This window comes from Acipenser ruthenus, chromosome 14 (assembly GCF_902713425.1).
Source record: "Acipenser ruthenus chromosome 14, fAciRut3.2 maternal haplotype, whole genome shotgun sequence".
NCBI lineage: Eukaryota > Metazoa > Chordata > Actinopteri > Acipenseriformes > Acipenseridae > Acipenser > Acipenser ruthenus.
In genome coordinates this window covers 28,078,091-28,093,464 of record NC_081202.1, presented here as the reverse complement: position 1 = coordinate 28,093,464, position 15,374 = coordinate 28,078,091, and the positions used below count along the sequence as shown (strand labels likewise).

The following is a 15,374-nucleotide window of genomic DNA, read 5'->3' as shown; positions in this document are numbered from 1 at the left end:
ACCATCTGAACTTGTTTCAAACACCTACATTCAAGTCTTGTAGAGGGAGAGGTGAACTGTGACAGGTAGTACATTTCTGAAATACAATTTAGTTTTAAGAAGCAAGTCCCTGCCTAATGTAAGTTAAGGGCATGATGAAGTGACACAAAAAACATTCTAAAGCCTCAACCTTAATTAAAAACACTTCCTCAAGAGCCGTTCACGATCCATGGTATCAAATATCTATAAAAATAATTGCTCCTGATAAAGGCCTTAACCATGCGCTATATAAATTATCAGTGACCTTTAAAAGAGCAGGAGTTGGTGAATGGTGGGAAAACAGATTGACAGTTATTGAAGATGTTGACTTTCAAAGAAATTATACATTTGAGCACATGTCAGTTTATCCAGAATCTTTGATAAAGCAGGAAGGAGCAAAATGGGCCTTTTTTTGAGGAATAATCAACCTAATGATAAGCCCATACAGTATTTTGTTTGAACAACTCGAGGTATTTGCGCTGCCAAGGCTTACCGTTCTAAAACCTACAGGCTAGGTGTTACCAAAAGGCTCAGTATTGTCTACCGTACAATATATCTTCTTTATTTTTTATGGTGTCTATATCTTTTTTGATATTTTAAATTAGGTCTAACAACCCATGACCTCTCTGGCAGAAGATGGCAGAAATGACCTGGAAGGAGATAGTCCTGGTGGTTGGTGTGGTCGTGGCCTGTTACTGGAACAGTTTGTTCTGTGGCTTTGTTTTTGACGATGTCTCCGCTATTCTGGATAACAAAGACCTGCGACCCTCTACGCCACTGATGAACCTGTTCCGCAATGATTTCTGGGGGACCCCTATGACTGAGGTACATTATCTTTTTCTCACAATCACATTATTATGTCTAAATGAGGAAAAGACTGCAGCAAAGATAAAATACCTACAACATCATATTAAACAGAACGTTTTGATGATCTTTCCAATTTGTGACTAACCAAGAGAGTACTAGAAATAGAAATACAAAAATAAACTTGATAAATTCAATCACAAACATTTTCATTTCAGAAGAGATTGAATTTACAAAGTTTCTTTTAGAATTTCTGAATGTACCACTATTGAGTGTTCTATAGTTAACACATGCGTCGTAACCTATTTCAGATTTTTTTTAAGAACAAAAGTTGAGATTACGTTGTTCATTGTTGAGGATTAATGAAAAACATCTTAATAGTACAGATGTGAACAGTCTGTGAATCAGGCAAAGATATTCCCATACACTGTATTTATTGAACAACCACGCCCATATTAATCTTTGTTCTTTTTTCTTGTCTGTGCTAGATTTTGCATGTAGGTTATTGCAGTACTGAGTCTCTTAAATAATGATGAATCCAATTATTGTTCTTGCTTGTTCAGATTTCTAAACTATGTCTGTACTGGTAACCTTACTTTGAAAAGCTGTCAAATGACTAAATAGTACTGGCACAGTGATTAGAAGTGAAATTAGGTTAAATTATACCTAAAAATATTCCTAGGTGTCTGTTTATTGTAGCCTTCAATGGAATATTCTTTACTTTTACTCAAAGGTACATTTTTTATTACATTTTTGAGCCTGGATATCTTCTTGTATAGAAAGCTAACTCACTGAATGTAAATAAGAACAGTACAATACTGTATTATGAGATGTATTTTAATGTATAGGCCTATGTGTCAGATTTACAGGTATGACACGGACGGTATATTCTTGGCGCCTCAAGCAGTTCATAATAATAAAAAAAATTAAAATATTAAAAAAAAAAAAAAAAAGATTGAATTGAGTTGTACTCCAGTACTAACATGTTGGTTTATCTTTTTCTTTTGAAGGAAAGGAGCCACAAGTCTTATCGACCTCTGACAGTCCTCACGTTTCGAATAAACTACGTATTCAGTGAGCTCAGTGCAAAGTCATACCATCTCCTGAACCTGGTTCTTCATGCAGTGGTCTGTTTAATATTCCTGCAGGTGTGCAGGCTTTTTTTGGACCAGAAGTCAAGCTTGGTAGCAGCCTTGCTTTTTGCTGTTCATCCAATACACACAGAAGCAGTAAGTTTTCAAAGTGCTCATTGACTTAAACAGAAGGAATTTCATTTTTTTTAATTCAACAAAATAATTGTATACAACTAAACTTCAATGCTCCTAAAAACAGTGGTTAAGTCAGTAGATGCAATGCTCCTTTTCCATTGACACATTGAGCAAGTCTTCTGTGGTGTTGACTTTTTTCAATTACAAAGGGAACCACATGTTCCGACCCGTGCGCAGCAGAATACAGAATACCACCTGTTAAGACTGTGATGCATTGCAGTAATTGTGCATTTTCTGAAAAACTGAGTAAGCTGCACTTCATTATTCTATCCACCAGGTGGTAGAGGAAAATATAAAATGCATTAAGAAAACACCTGTGGGGTGCTGTGGACAAAGTTTTAAACCGCTTTTTAGGGGGGAACTACAAATTGTAGACAGTCAAGATAGTTTTTTTTTAGTTTAGTAACAGCCACATTTTTATTGAATGTTTATTTTAGCTTCTGTCTAGGTTATGTTGCAAAGTGCATTTACATCTTTTCATAACATCCTTATTAAGGTTGCCTAATTGTACAGTATGTTCCCCATGTACTGTATACACATTGCAGAACATATTCGCAGCCTCAAAAAATTCTCTGTTGTTGTGTAATGATGAATCGGAAACAATAGGATTCAAGTATCATTTTATTTATTTTTTTAAATTTGGAATCGGCAATTATTTTTTCTCATTTTCTCCCCAATTTGGCAAGCCCAATTATTTTTTTATTTCAACCCGGCTCACCGCTGCCACCCCTGCGCTGACTCGGGAGAGACGAAGACGAACACATGCGTCCTCCGGAATGTGTGCCGTCAGCTGTCCGCTTCTTTTCACTCTGCAGGCCCGTCATGCAGTCACCTCAGAGCTACTGTGTCGGAGGACCATACAGCTCTGGGCAACTTACAGGCAGGCCCGCAGGCGCCCGGCCAGTCTACAGTGCTGACCAAAGCCCTCCCCACCCAGGTGGCGCTTGGTGGCGCTTGCACTGCCCCCTGGGAACTCCCATCCACGGTTGGCAGTGGAATAGCCTGAACTTGAACTGGCGATCTCCAGGCTGAAGGGCACATTCTGCACTCCACGTGGAGTGCCTTTACCGGATGCGCCACTTGGGAGCCACCCATATATCATTTTAAAGGCCACTGCACACCGGATCCGATAACGCATCCGAATTTAAGGTGTGCCTAAACAGAAAAAACGATCATGTGCTTTCCCTATTGCACCTTGCACACTGAGTCCGTAATTGTACAACAGTGATTAATCAATTTTGGAATTGAAACAAGTTCGATTTGATCCGATTTTGACGTGCGTTAAAAAATATATTGACCAATGAAAAACGACTGAGAGGACATGTGGATTCTTGCAGTTCCCTGAACAAAATGGTAAAACGAATTGTGTGTGCCATACAAAAATTACTTGCTGATAACTCCAACAAAGACTTTGAAGAAAGAAGCGTGACAGGGCAAGAGTGGTCAGTGTTTAACAGTCAGAAAAGAGGGGCAGTACATGTAAGTGATGGAATTTTTGGCTTCAGACACAGAGTAGAAGGTCATTATGATAAAGTATTTTCGGTAGCTCATTGCTAGCTTCCCAACTTTTAGATATATTTATTACAGGAGCGAGTGTTTGAAAAATTAAATATTGGTCATATGGTTTCTGATGCTATGGCAACTGTGTTGTGTAATATCATGTTTTTATTTTATTATTTTTTATGTATTGCGTAATAACATTATTGTAGATCTAGTAGACACATAATAATTAGCAAATGTTTTAACTTCCATTTAACTGATCATTGTTTATACCACATTTAACATTTTGTGTTCAAAGTTATGCAAGAACAACAGAATTGTGTTTATTTTTTTATTAAAATGCTGAAACTATAGGTATATTTACCAGAAAGCCTCCACTGCACATCAGCGCTCTGAAGTATGATATTAACGCATCTGGTGTGCAGTGGATTGACGCACGACTTTTTCAGACGGACGATAAATGACGGAACGGACCCATTGTGCAATGGCCTTAAGTCTATGTTGTTGTTGTTTTTATTTGCTTTCAAACATGTTATTTACATGTAAATTAATGTTGCATGTGGGGGCCTTCTCTGTACGATTACACGTCAGATGAAATTATGTAGTTTATATTAACAAGCCTGAGTAATATGCCCAAGCCAGTACATTCGGGGTACCTGGGATAGTTACACCAGTTAACCCCTCTTGTCACCCCTCCTGTGCCAGTGGAAACAGGGTATTGCATACAAAAGGAGTTTAATATTGCAGCCTATCAAAGAAGCAGGTTGATGTGGTTCCCGTCAATAATGTTGTACACCAAGAGAAGAGAAGAAAATAAAATCAATCAAACTAGTTTAAGAAGCCAATAATTTGCCATAATATAATACGTTGTAACCAGATAATGTTTTTTACATTTATGTATTTATAATATTTAACCTTCAGAAACCCCATTTGAGATGAGCGACAATTCATATGTTTCCTAAACTTTACTTATCCGACAATGTATTACCCTTCAGCAAAATAATTGCAGGTTTTAAAGTCACGGCTCATATTTGTTCTATAATACCATTACGCTATATTCTCGTTATAGTGCGGAATAGAAATTGCATGGCTTCTAGCAAATGGTTTACAACTACAGCTTTATAAATAAAGGGAGAGCACTGTATGCAGTTTTGGGGAACATTAATCAGAATTGCAGGTGGCGTTCTAATGTGTTTTGATAAGAGATTTAAACAAGCTAAGGCTGGAGTCATTTTTTTTATTGTAGTTGGTTGGTCATACATAGGATAGTGCTGTTATATTTTAAATCTCTCTTTTTTTTTTTTATACATAATTAGTATTATAACTCCATTGTCCTGTAATTATATGTAGGGGTAATCTATTAGCCACAAGGTGGCACTCATGATCTTCATCACAGATGCTCTAAGTGTCCAAAGTTACCTGTTGGAATATTGTGTGCATGTCTTAATTGTACTAGTCATCAGCGAAATGGCAGTTGTTGATATACAGGCAGCACGCACCATCTGAGTCCGTTTTTAGCGATTCTCACATCTGGTAGTTTGATTACGTTTCTATAACCACTGTCAATTCAATTATCACTTGAAAAACTGTTTGGACATGAGTGTTAATCATAGTGGATCCAGTGCATTGATTTGATTAATGTGGGTTGTGCATTTACTGCACATACTGTAATATCATTATGTTAGTAGCATTGAGTTTATCTATTTATGTGACTGTTGTCTAATACTGATTTTTCTTTAACAGAGCTTTATCTGTTTCTCACAATGTGAAGGAGAAGAGACTCCAGTCAAACTGAATATTTAGGGTAATTGGGATTTTCTTTCTTTTAGGTTACTGGTGTAGTCGGTAGAGCTGAACTTTTATCATCTATATTTTTATTAGCTGCATTTCTGTCCTATACCAAATCCAAAAGCCCCGACAATTCAATTGGTAAGTGGTGGTATCAATTAATTATTACTAACATTTCTAATGTATTGTTTGAGCTTGTGTAGCATGGTGTTTGGTTTGCCTGTCGAAGTAGAATGTGTTTGTGCAAGAAGTAATTGTTTCTTTTTTTTATTTCAACATTTTTTTTATTGTGTACTTTAATTTTAAAATAGAGTTGTGTAGGCCTGTTTCAGTTTATTACAAAAAAACTAAAACAAACAACAAAAAAGTTTAAACAGGTATAATATTGCTTTTCAATATTTTGTATTTGTTTAAATAAGAAGTTACAATGCAAATAAATATAACAAGTAAACAAAATGCGGTTAATCACATTTAGATATATTTGGTTAATTTTCCATGGTGTGTTGCTGAAGTTGCAGTTGTGCTTATGTCTATAAAGGCTTGTAGAAAGAAAGCATAAAAACAAACCACCAAGAAAAGCACTTATTTGCAGAATATGCATTTGCATTAAAACATGCTTTCTCAAACTGCTTTCTTAAACAATATCATGTGACAGATGGCATTCGCTTATTATTTAAATGCAAAACCTTAATCGAATTATCAAAACTATTGTCATATAATAGCTATAGCTACAGGGAGCATATAGTTTACACACCAATAGAACACTCTTTCCACTCCTCACACACACTATGCACTCTGTAGTCATTGCTTAGGTCTCTTTGTCATAATGCTTTAATAATCTCTGTCAAGGACAAGCTGTTCTTTTGTAAATTAACATCAGCCTGAATTTTCTTTTTTGGGACATATCTTATTGTTGTGCCACATGCAAAATGTGTTTAATTGTTAGTGTGATTAAATATTGGTACATGTTCTGAAATTGTTTTGATAGCCCTGCTGCTTTTGTCTATAATGTGTTGCAGGACACTCTTAAACAAGTTGGCCCACCTTCGCAGGTTTCAATGTAAAGACCTTGGTCTATTCAACTGATACAATATCAGAAATTATTTAAGTGGCATTACTGTCATGAATTGAGTACATTTTCACAAAGTGATATGAAACGTGGTAGAAATTTGAATAGAACCAAGGTCGACAACAATATAAAAGCAGTTGGACCACAAGAGTAATTAAAAAAAAAAAAAAAAAAAAAAAAAATGAATTTGATGTTTTTCAGTTTGGACTCCCATTGCATTAACTGTGATTTTAGTTGCTGTTGCAACATTATGCAAGGAGCAGGGGATAACTGTCATTGGAATATGCTGTGTCTATGAAGTATTTGTAGCTCAAGGGGTAAGGCTATTTTACATATTCTCAAAATATAGAAAAATGTAATTGATTAACCACTTTCTGTTTTAAAACTTTTTTTGTTAAGGCAGTTTTATAAAAACATAATGTTGTATGACAGGACAAAATGTACTTTAAAAGTGGTGCCATTTCTTCACTTTGTTAGACATCATTGATCTTGGTTTAATCCATCCTCAATCCAGAATGTATGCTTGATATCCACTAGGGGTGTGTATATTCAGTTTCACAAAAATACAACGTATACCTTGATACATGCATTGTGATTCAGCTTTTCAAATGTGTAACAAAATGTTTGCTATTGCTTTTGCTCCGTTCTCTACTCCAATGATAAACAATACTAGTCAACAACTTATTTCCATACAAGTCATCACATTGACATTCTTAGTTCTAAATTTTTAGTTTAAAAATAAAAAATGTACATTTTTTTAAAATATTGTAGCGTATTGAGAAAGACTTTGAAAAGTTTCTAAGTGTGTCAAATAATTTTGCCTTTCAGTATTATCTATTTAACCGTTAATGGTTTTATAGTTGTGGGTGAAATATTATTGTTGAAAGTTCAACTATCTACAGTGATTGTATGGCCAGCTTTTTCTTATTTGCCGTAAAAATGGTTTTATAGATCACACTGGCATAAAAGTCTCCCCCCTTTTTGAGACTTAAATTTGAGAAAAACACCTTTTCTGTGTTTAAAATATTTTTTTTTACAATTTTTTTTTTCCCTTCATGCTCAACACCAATAAATAAAGAGATACACAGGTTTAGTTTTGAAATAATCCTTGTTTGCAGGTCGGCCGAAGTGTCCTTGGCTCACTGCTCACCAGCGACCCCTGTGGTCTGTCCGGGCGCCCGCGGGCTTGTTTGTAAGCTGCCCAGAGCTGCGTTGTCCTCCGACGCTGTAGCTCTGAGGTGGCTGCATGGTGGGCCTGCAGTGTGTTAAAGAAACGGTCGGCTGACAGCACATGCTTCGGAGGACAGCGTGTGTTCATCTTCGCCGCTCCTGAGTCAGCGCGGGGGTGGTAGTGGTGAGCTGAGCCTAAAAGTAATTGGCTATTCCAAATTGGGGAGAAAATTATAAAAACAATTGGCGACTACTAAAAATTTCAAATATAATAATAAACAAAAAAAAGCAAAGAAAAAACACTAAACAGTACACCATCTAATAACCAGTAAACAAAACATTTTAGTGTTGCATACGGTGCAGTACAATTTGCATTCAATTTCCAGATGTACAAATACATTCATTTTGTTTTATTAATCAGAACCATAGCCATACACATACTTTACAAGTGTACCACTGCGTTGCACTGACATGTAGAACAAGTTACAGTATGTATTAAAGTCATTCAAAGTACTCCATTCAAACAAAATGTTTTCTACATCGGGTCATAAACACTCTCCTCCTATCCGCTCGTTTTTTTTTTGGCCATTTTAAGTTTGTCTTTGTTTCGTCTCCAGTCACGTACTGTTTTTTCAGCTTTGTTATTAACATGTATTTCGGCAAATTCAACAAAGCACAATTTCAAACCTGTTAGTAGCATTTTCTTTTTTTTCTTACTGTCCTACTTTATCTAGTCTCAAAAAGTCACCTGCATTATTATAGCATTGCAGTTACAACGAATGGAAGACTTAAAGTTTACGACTCGGCTTTCTAACCAATAGCTGTTTGGTACGGATCCTGAGGGCGGGTTCAGTTGACAAATCAGTGGCTCGGGAGGGTGGGAATAAGGAAATTCATAGAGACTGACAGCTATTGCATTAACACTAAGTGAAGCAGTATAGCTGTGACATTTTCGAGAGGATGTCAGTCAAGAGTCTGAAAGCTTGCGTTTAACATTCAAAATGACTAAGGGTATTGAGAGTAAAGAAATTAACATTTTTAATTACAGCAGTGGTTTTGTGTTTCTACCTAGCAACATGACCTGAATGCCGTAGATCCTGAACAAATAAATCAGGTTGTTAACAGTTAAGTTTGTGTGAGCCATAACCGTGGCTGTAGTAATTCCATTGTGGCACTGGTACAGTAGTTTAATATTAGGCACACCGGCATATACGTCGCACCTGTGTATTAGTCGCTCCCCCTTTTTAAAGGGTCCTGCAAAAATGCCTAGAAAATTGACTTATTCAATGTTTTTTTTTATGGTAAAATGTTTTCCAAACTGTCCTTGGTAACACTGTCTTTTTTTTTTATGTAGTTTACCTTGCCTCATCTGTGGGACACAGTGTTAAGGATTCTTCGAGGAAAAGATGGTCTTCCATATTCATTGCTGCAGACTTTATTGAAGCTCATTGTTCTTATGTTTAGCACTTTACTGTTGGTCATTGTTAGGGTACAGGTTATTCAGTCGCAGCTACCCGTCTTTACCAGGTACATTTTAATCACTGTATTCCTTTAAACTGGGTTGTGTCTAGAGATCCCCAGATAACCCATTTTCAACTTTAAAAAAAATAATGGTCTGTGTGAAAAACATTTTTTTGTTGTTTTTATGTTTGTCATACCAAGACCCTCTTGGCACACACCTAGTAGAAACAGCAATAGTGATTTAAGAACACATACCCTGGGATAATGAACAGATCAATAACACATTGATAAATTATGATGCCAAGTCAGATGGTATAAAGTTTTCCTTTGGAAGGCATTGTTATAAATTATTACTTTTAATTAATTGTATTTATCTTGCTCTTAATTGTATTATTACTTGTACTATGATTCTTGAAATGTATTTTTGTTTACAACTGTAAGTCGCCCTGGACAAGGGCGTCTGCTAAGAAATAAATAATAAGAAGAATTGGGCAGTGTATGTCAAATCATGAACAATTAGTTAGGTGGGAAAACTGGATTCAGCAAAATGCCTGGAGTGAGCTTTAAAGTATTCAAGATATCTGTATACAATTGTGAACGCTTTATTAAAACAATATGTTGCTAGTTCGTACAATTTAACCACCATTGTCAGGTTTACCAAAACATTTTAACAGTATTACTGAACATTCCTCTCCTCAAACACATGGTGTATATTCCAAAAACATTTCCTACTTTTATTGTCTAAATAAAAAATGAGTTAAAGCCTTTTAAATTGAAGCTACAGTAAGAAAATAAAAAAATGTAATTTAATAAAACCTTGGGATTTGCAAGTAGAGATGCTATGACAATAATAGGCAGGTACCATTGTTTCTTTTATTTGTTATTATTATTAGTAGTAACACAATTGTAAACCAGGGTTTCTGTTCACTTTAAATATATTTAAGTGTTAAACCACTGTCCATGTCAGATACTTTTCTTAGAAGTCGTTCCAAATCTATGATACACGGAATCCCATTAGATGCTGTTGCTGACAATGCAACATTTTCTCGGTTCAGTTCTTCAAAGGGTGCAAGTACTAGCATCACCTTTTCTGCCAATCCCCACTGATGCATATACTGTTGCAGTAAGCTCAAAGTCTGCTGCATATGGCAAGAGGATGTTTCTGTTCAATAAGCCTGTCTAGCATAAAATAGGAGCTTCTGCTGTAGTTTCTTGACTGGAAATCCCATCCGAGTGTAGTTCCTGCAGTTGCTAAGAGGTCAGTGGTGAATGCTTGAAATGTCCAACTATTTTCCGGCAGTAGCTTTGAATGCTTGATTGTATTATTGTGGGTTGGGTCCTTCGTCACAGATTTATTAATAATCGTTCTCTATTTTAGATTTGATAATCCTGCAGCAGTTAGCCAGACTCCTGCAAGGCAGCTCACTTTTAACTACCTGCTGCCCGTGAATGCATGGCTGCTCCTGAACCCATCAGAGCTGTGTTGTGATTGGACAATGGGGACTATTCCACTTGTGGAGTCTTTATTGGATATGAGAAACCTTGTCACAATCGCCTTCTACTCTGTCTTGGGACTGATGGTGCATCACGGTGTCCGATATTCTGTGGACTCTTCCAAAACTGTCATTATGGTAAGGCAACAGTATACTATAATGAAAAAAAAGAACCACCATAATTGAAATAATTTTTTAACTGTGTCTAATTTTTAAATGTATATATTTGTTTTCATAACATACAGCACTGAAAATACATTGTATTGCAAATCATACTGTGTAGCATTTAAAAACAAACACTGTTTACAAAACACTGATATTCACAATATACAAAATATTAAATAAGTAAACATTGATCTATATTTCTTTCATGAGAATATTTTAATAGAAGAATTTCAAAAAGACTACAAAACTCCAGATATGAAGAATGCAGTTTTCTACACCCAGCACACCTGTCGGAAGCTCCATACTGCCGACTCTCTGTATTGTCTTGTAAAAAGTAATTACCGTGCAGTATCTTCAAAAGAGATTGAGTAGCTGCAGTATTCTTGCCGAGATTTTATTCATAGAAAATGTAAACATCTGTGGCTTAAACAAAAAAACATAAAACATGGAATAGGGCATTCAAATAAAATAGGATAAATAACTAGATAAGGTAAGCAATACGTTAGTTTGAAATGTATTTATTAATTACTGACTTGTAAACCTATACAAATCACTACTAATTAAAAACATCAGTACCGGTAGTTGTAAACCCCTTCAGGTTCCGTTGCACTTGTGTACTTCACTGCAGTGACGTCATAAGCTACTTTACAAGAAAAAATGTTACGTATTTTAATATCGTCCTTCACAAACTAACTAGAGCAACAGCATGTGTTTAAAACTAAGTTTGTATGTTTTTGTTTGTCGTAAGCATTCGTGGTATAAACAAGCTTTAAGTCATGGGTGGTAAGCAGAGGATGAATAACAAACTCGCCCGAAGATTAATTTATTACCGCCTCATCTGCCCAGGACATAAATACAGTAATTCAGGTTTCTTCATGATATATGCTAAATATCAATTGCTGCAATGCACCTCAAAATGTCTAATCACAGTCATTATGACCGCAGTGTCCTTTCAGCTACAGCAACTGAGTCACCTGTATTAGGAAGTGTTTGGGTTCAAACAATAACATGATTCCATGATTTTGCTTGGTAAGCCTGTAAGGAAAAGAAAAAGACGGCATATCACAGGTTTTAAACTGAAGTGTGAGGGACAATAACAATCTGATTGAACACAAAGTCCAGAGATGCTGTATTAACACCAGCAGGATATGGTAACCCTAGGTTCATGCAGCAGTTATGTGGTGACCAAACGTGTGTAAGTACTATTCTGTGTAAGTACTCTGCCAGAACACATTTAAATGAAAACAATAACAAAAACATACAGCTTTGCCGTCACATTCATAAATAAATCAATAAATCAATAATAATAATAATAATACAACAAAACAAATACAAAATAATAAATTGCACAGGGGGGAGGGGTACCCCGTTCTAAAAGTAAACAAATAATCACGTACAGGGCCCCTCGCCCTGTTACAGCGACTAATTTTGTTTTGCGTAGGAGCCATTGGCTCCTAAGGCAAAAAGTGAGTCTGGAGCCATGGTTGACCAAAAAAAAAACTGCATTTTCTGAATTAATAGTTGTTATCAACTGTGTTTTTCTTTCTGTGGCCAATAATTAGCTTCATATATGGATCCTAAGCAAAATTAGACAACATCCTATACTTTGTCCTTGATTTTAGTTTAGTGGCTTTGGTGCCCTTTACAAATGTATTGAGGTCTTTTTGGCCTTGCCCTTTTTGTTGCCAATTTAGATGTCTGTGTGCTTTATGCATCTAACACCTGGTTTCCTCAGATCTCTACTATCTCTGTCTTTTTCAGTTTATTTAGGTGTACAAAGTGTAGGTATATTGTTGTACTGACCCTAAATATTGGTGAAGATTGAAGATTGAAGCTGTAAGAAAACCATTATTTTTTATTAAACATATTCTAGTGCAAGCTAGGTGTATTTAGTAGAGTGCAATAGTTTTTGTAGCTTATGGATAGATAATACTACTGGGAACTTGCATACTTATTGCATTTTATTCTTACATTTTTATTATGAACAAGACCCTACGAGACCATGTTAGAATTCCTGTAAGTAGCAGTGAGGCGTGGAAAGTTCACATGTGCTTAAAAATGTCCCTTTGGGCTTAACATGAATACTGCAATAATAGTTTGCTTCCTTTGTAAGCTAACAGAAGTTTATGAACTTCTGGACAGAATGTTTATACCCTTCTGAGTTGCCACAGTGAGAAGTAATTAATCATAATTAGGGTTTCTTTTCTTTTATATCACATAAAAAAAACAAGCATTTGTGCGAACTGTTACATGAACCCAGTAAACAGGTTCCAGACAAATATCAGTCTAAATTTGTTTTATTTGGCTAAAAAAAAAAACTTCATGAACTGAATGCCAATATAAATCAATGTAAAGGACGATAAACAGAAAAGATATTAATTGCAGCAATCTATTACTTAAACTTTAACCAGGTAAATAATGCATTTGTTATTATTATCCATTTCCTATTTAGAAACATTTGCTGCAAAAAGGGGCTCTCCTTCCACCACTGGGATAGATTTACTTTATTTTGCCATATGACTTGCACATCAAGAAATTGGATAATTATGAATGATCAAAATTTGAGAATTACCAAAACTGTAATAGAAAGCCCACAAATGGACGGATGATCAATAATCGATGCATCGGATAATTGTTGCGTCTCTAACCACAATGTAGCTTACAAGTAAATTGAAACACTTACATACCAGAAACAAAAAAACACTACAGTCGAATAAAATACAAATAAAATCTATTTGCATGTTTAGCTAATAATCTCCATAATGATGGTCTTTAAAATTACATAATATATATGGAAAACATGACTGTCAAAGTGCCATTTAAAAAAACTTGTGCACCCTAGTGTGTTTTTTTTTTTTTTTAAATGCAGGTACATGTTCAGGCTTGTTCAAAGACTTGCCCAGAAACCAAATATGCTGGTGAATGTAAATGCGTCAAATGTTCATGACAAGAAACAGTAATAGAAGATGACTAAGACCATATATTATGAAATAATAAACAGTTCAATACATATATCATGTCAACTTAGAGGGTATAATTAGGGCTTCTGTTTTTTGGTTTTTATTAATTTAATTTTCTTCTGCTTATTTTTAGCTCATTTTTTTAGTTTTATGTAAAACATTTTTTTCCCCCGGGGCTTTTGCTTTTTATATACTGTATGAAATTATTGTTTTCGGTCACTTTCTGGAATGCTCGACAGTACTTGCACGCTTAGTTGTACCTTCTTTCCTTTGCTTTCCTCAACAAAATCCTTATGGTCACGGGCACATTCTTCTGGGTTTTTTGTGTGTCTTGGCATTTTTCTACACTTCACCACAATTTGCAATTCTTTTTTTATTATATGTGTAATATAGCTTTAAATCTTGTGAACAAGCCTTCTAATTGTAATCTCGTTTTAAATCTTGCAAGCGGAGTCTCCAATAGAAATATAGGAATTGCCGCTACTCAGTAGTTGGGGTGGGTTTAAAATATTAAGAATGAATCAGTGATAGATACGAGTCAGGAAGAAGGGACATTGCCCAACTGCACTGGGAAAGGTTTGTTTGTTTTAAGTGGTAAAGGGGTGAAGTCAATGTGAATTGAGTAACCATTTCCAGTGTTTTTCTGGTGTTTTATTGGCTTTACTTATGTTCTTACACCGATTTCATTATTTTTTTTTGTATCCGAGGAGGATCATTTTTTATTCGGTAAAACAGAAAATCAGAAGCCCTCGGTATAAAGTATTCTTTTAAGACTGCATGTTGGCAAGGTGTATTTGGAACCGATAGGAATCTGTAGCAGCTATACATGAAACCAGATCTGCCAGTAGGTGTCACTGTTATGCAGTGCTTTTTGTTTTGGATCTTTTTTTTTTTTTTTTTTTTTTTTTTTTTAAACAAAATGATTAGGGACCTACCTAAATCGCGATTTCGCGGAAATCGTGAAATTGAGCGGTCACCGCGAAATTCACCTCTTAGGGGCCAATGCATACAAACAAGTACGGAGAGGAAAAAAAAAGAAACGTCATTTAAATGAACTACTGCACAACGCAAGCGATGCAAACTACGTATCTTCATTCTGTAGATAGCCCTTTTTTAATTCTTCGCCGTCCCGTGTGCATTGCACTTAAGCAAAAAACAAACAAACAAAAAACATCCACAAGTAACATTTCCAAAATAAATTCTCCAAAGCTGTTAATGTTCTTGTTTACTATTCAAATGAGAAAGTTTTAATGAGCCTATCAGTGCGTCTTTACTGCTTTTATGTCACCTGTACTGTGCAGGAGGGGGTGGGACAAAGTTGGTGCTGCATTGTTTTGATTTAGGTTGCTAAAATCTAGTTTTCAGCATTGGAGGTAAAATAGTAGAAATGGGCGACAAAAAAGCAAAGTATATTTCGGCTGATGATCGTTTCAAGATATTTCCCAAAGGAACGGTACATGCAGACTGAGGTCATTGTTTTCCATATCTTAATGTGTATTTGGAGAAAATACGATCGATCGCTATTTAGCTTCAGAATCACACATTAAACAAAAGGCTACTACAGAGGCTGCTGAACAGAACGTAAAATAAACAGCTTTCAGAAACCAAACTGGAAAGTCAGCCCAGATAAAAAATATTCCTGTCTGCTGCAAGTTAAATCAGTACTAAAATGATCCAG

General features: G+C 35.6%; 1 protein-coding gene across 4 annotated transcripts in view; it reads left to right on the top strand.

Moving 5' to 3' along the window:
- The window catches only part of tmtc3 (transmembrane O-mannosyltransferase targeting cadherins 3), a 31,633-nt gene that overhangs the window by 1,358 nt on the left and 14,901 nt on the right, over nucleotides 1–15,374 (top strand). For 3 of the 4 annotated variants that reach the window (XM_034032465.3, XM_034032464.3, XM_058986293.1), the window contains 6 exons: nucleotides 624–843; nucleotides 1,833–2,051; nucleotides 5,420–5,519; nucleotides 6,649–6,764; nucleotides 8,972–9,144; nucleotides 10,457–10,709. In XM_034032465.3, coding sequence (XP_033888356.1) covers nucleotides 655–843; nucleotides 1,833–2,051; nucleotides 5,420–5,519; nucleotides 6,649–6,764; nucleotides 8,972–9,144; nucleotides 10,457–10,709 — 1,050 coding nt within the window. In that variant the 5' untranslated portion in view covers nucleotides 624–654. The remainder of the gene's footprint in view (nucleotides 1–623; nucleotides 844–1,832; nucleotides 2,052–5,419; nucleotides 5,520–6,648; nucleotides 6,765–8,971; nucleotides 9,145–10,456; nucleotides 10,710–15,374) is intronic. The other variant, XM_058986294.1, reaches the window with a different exon arrangement.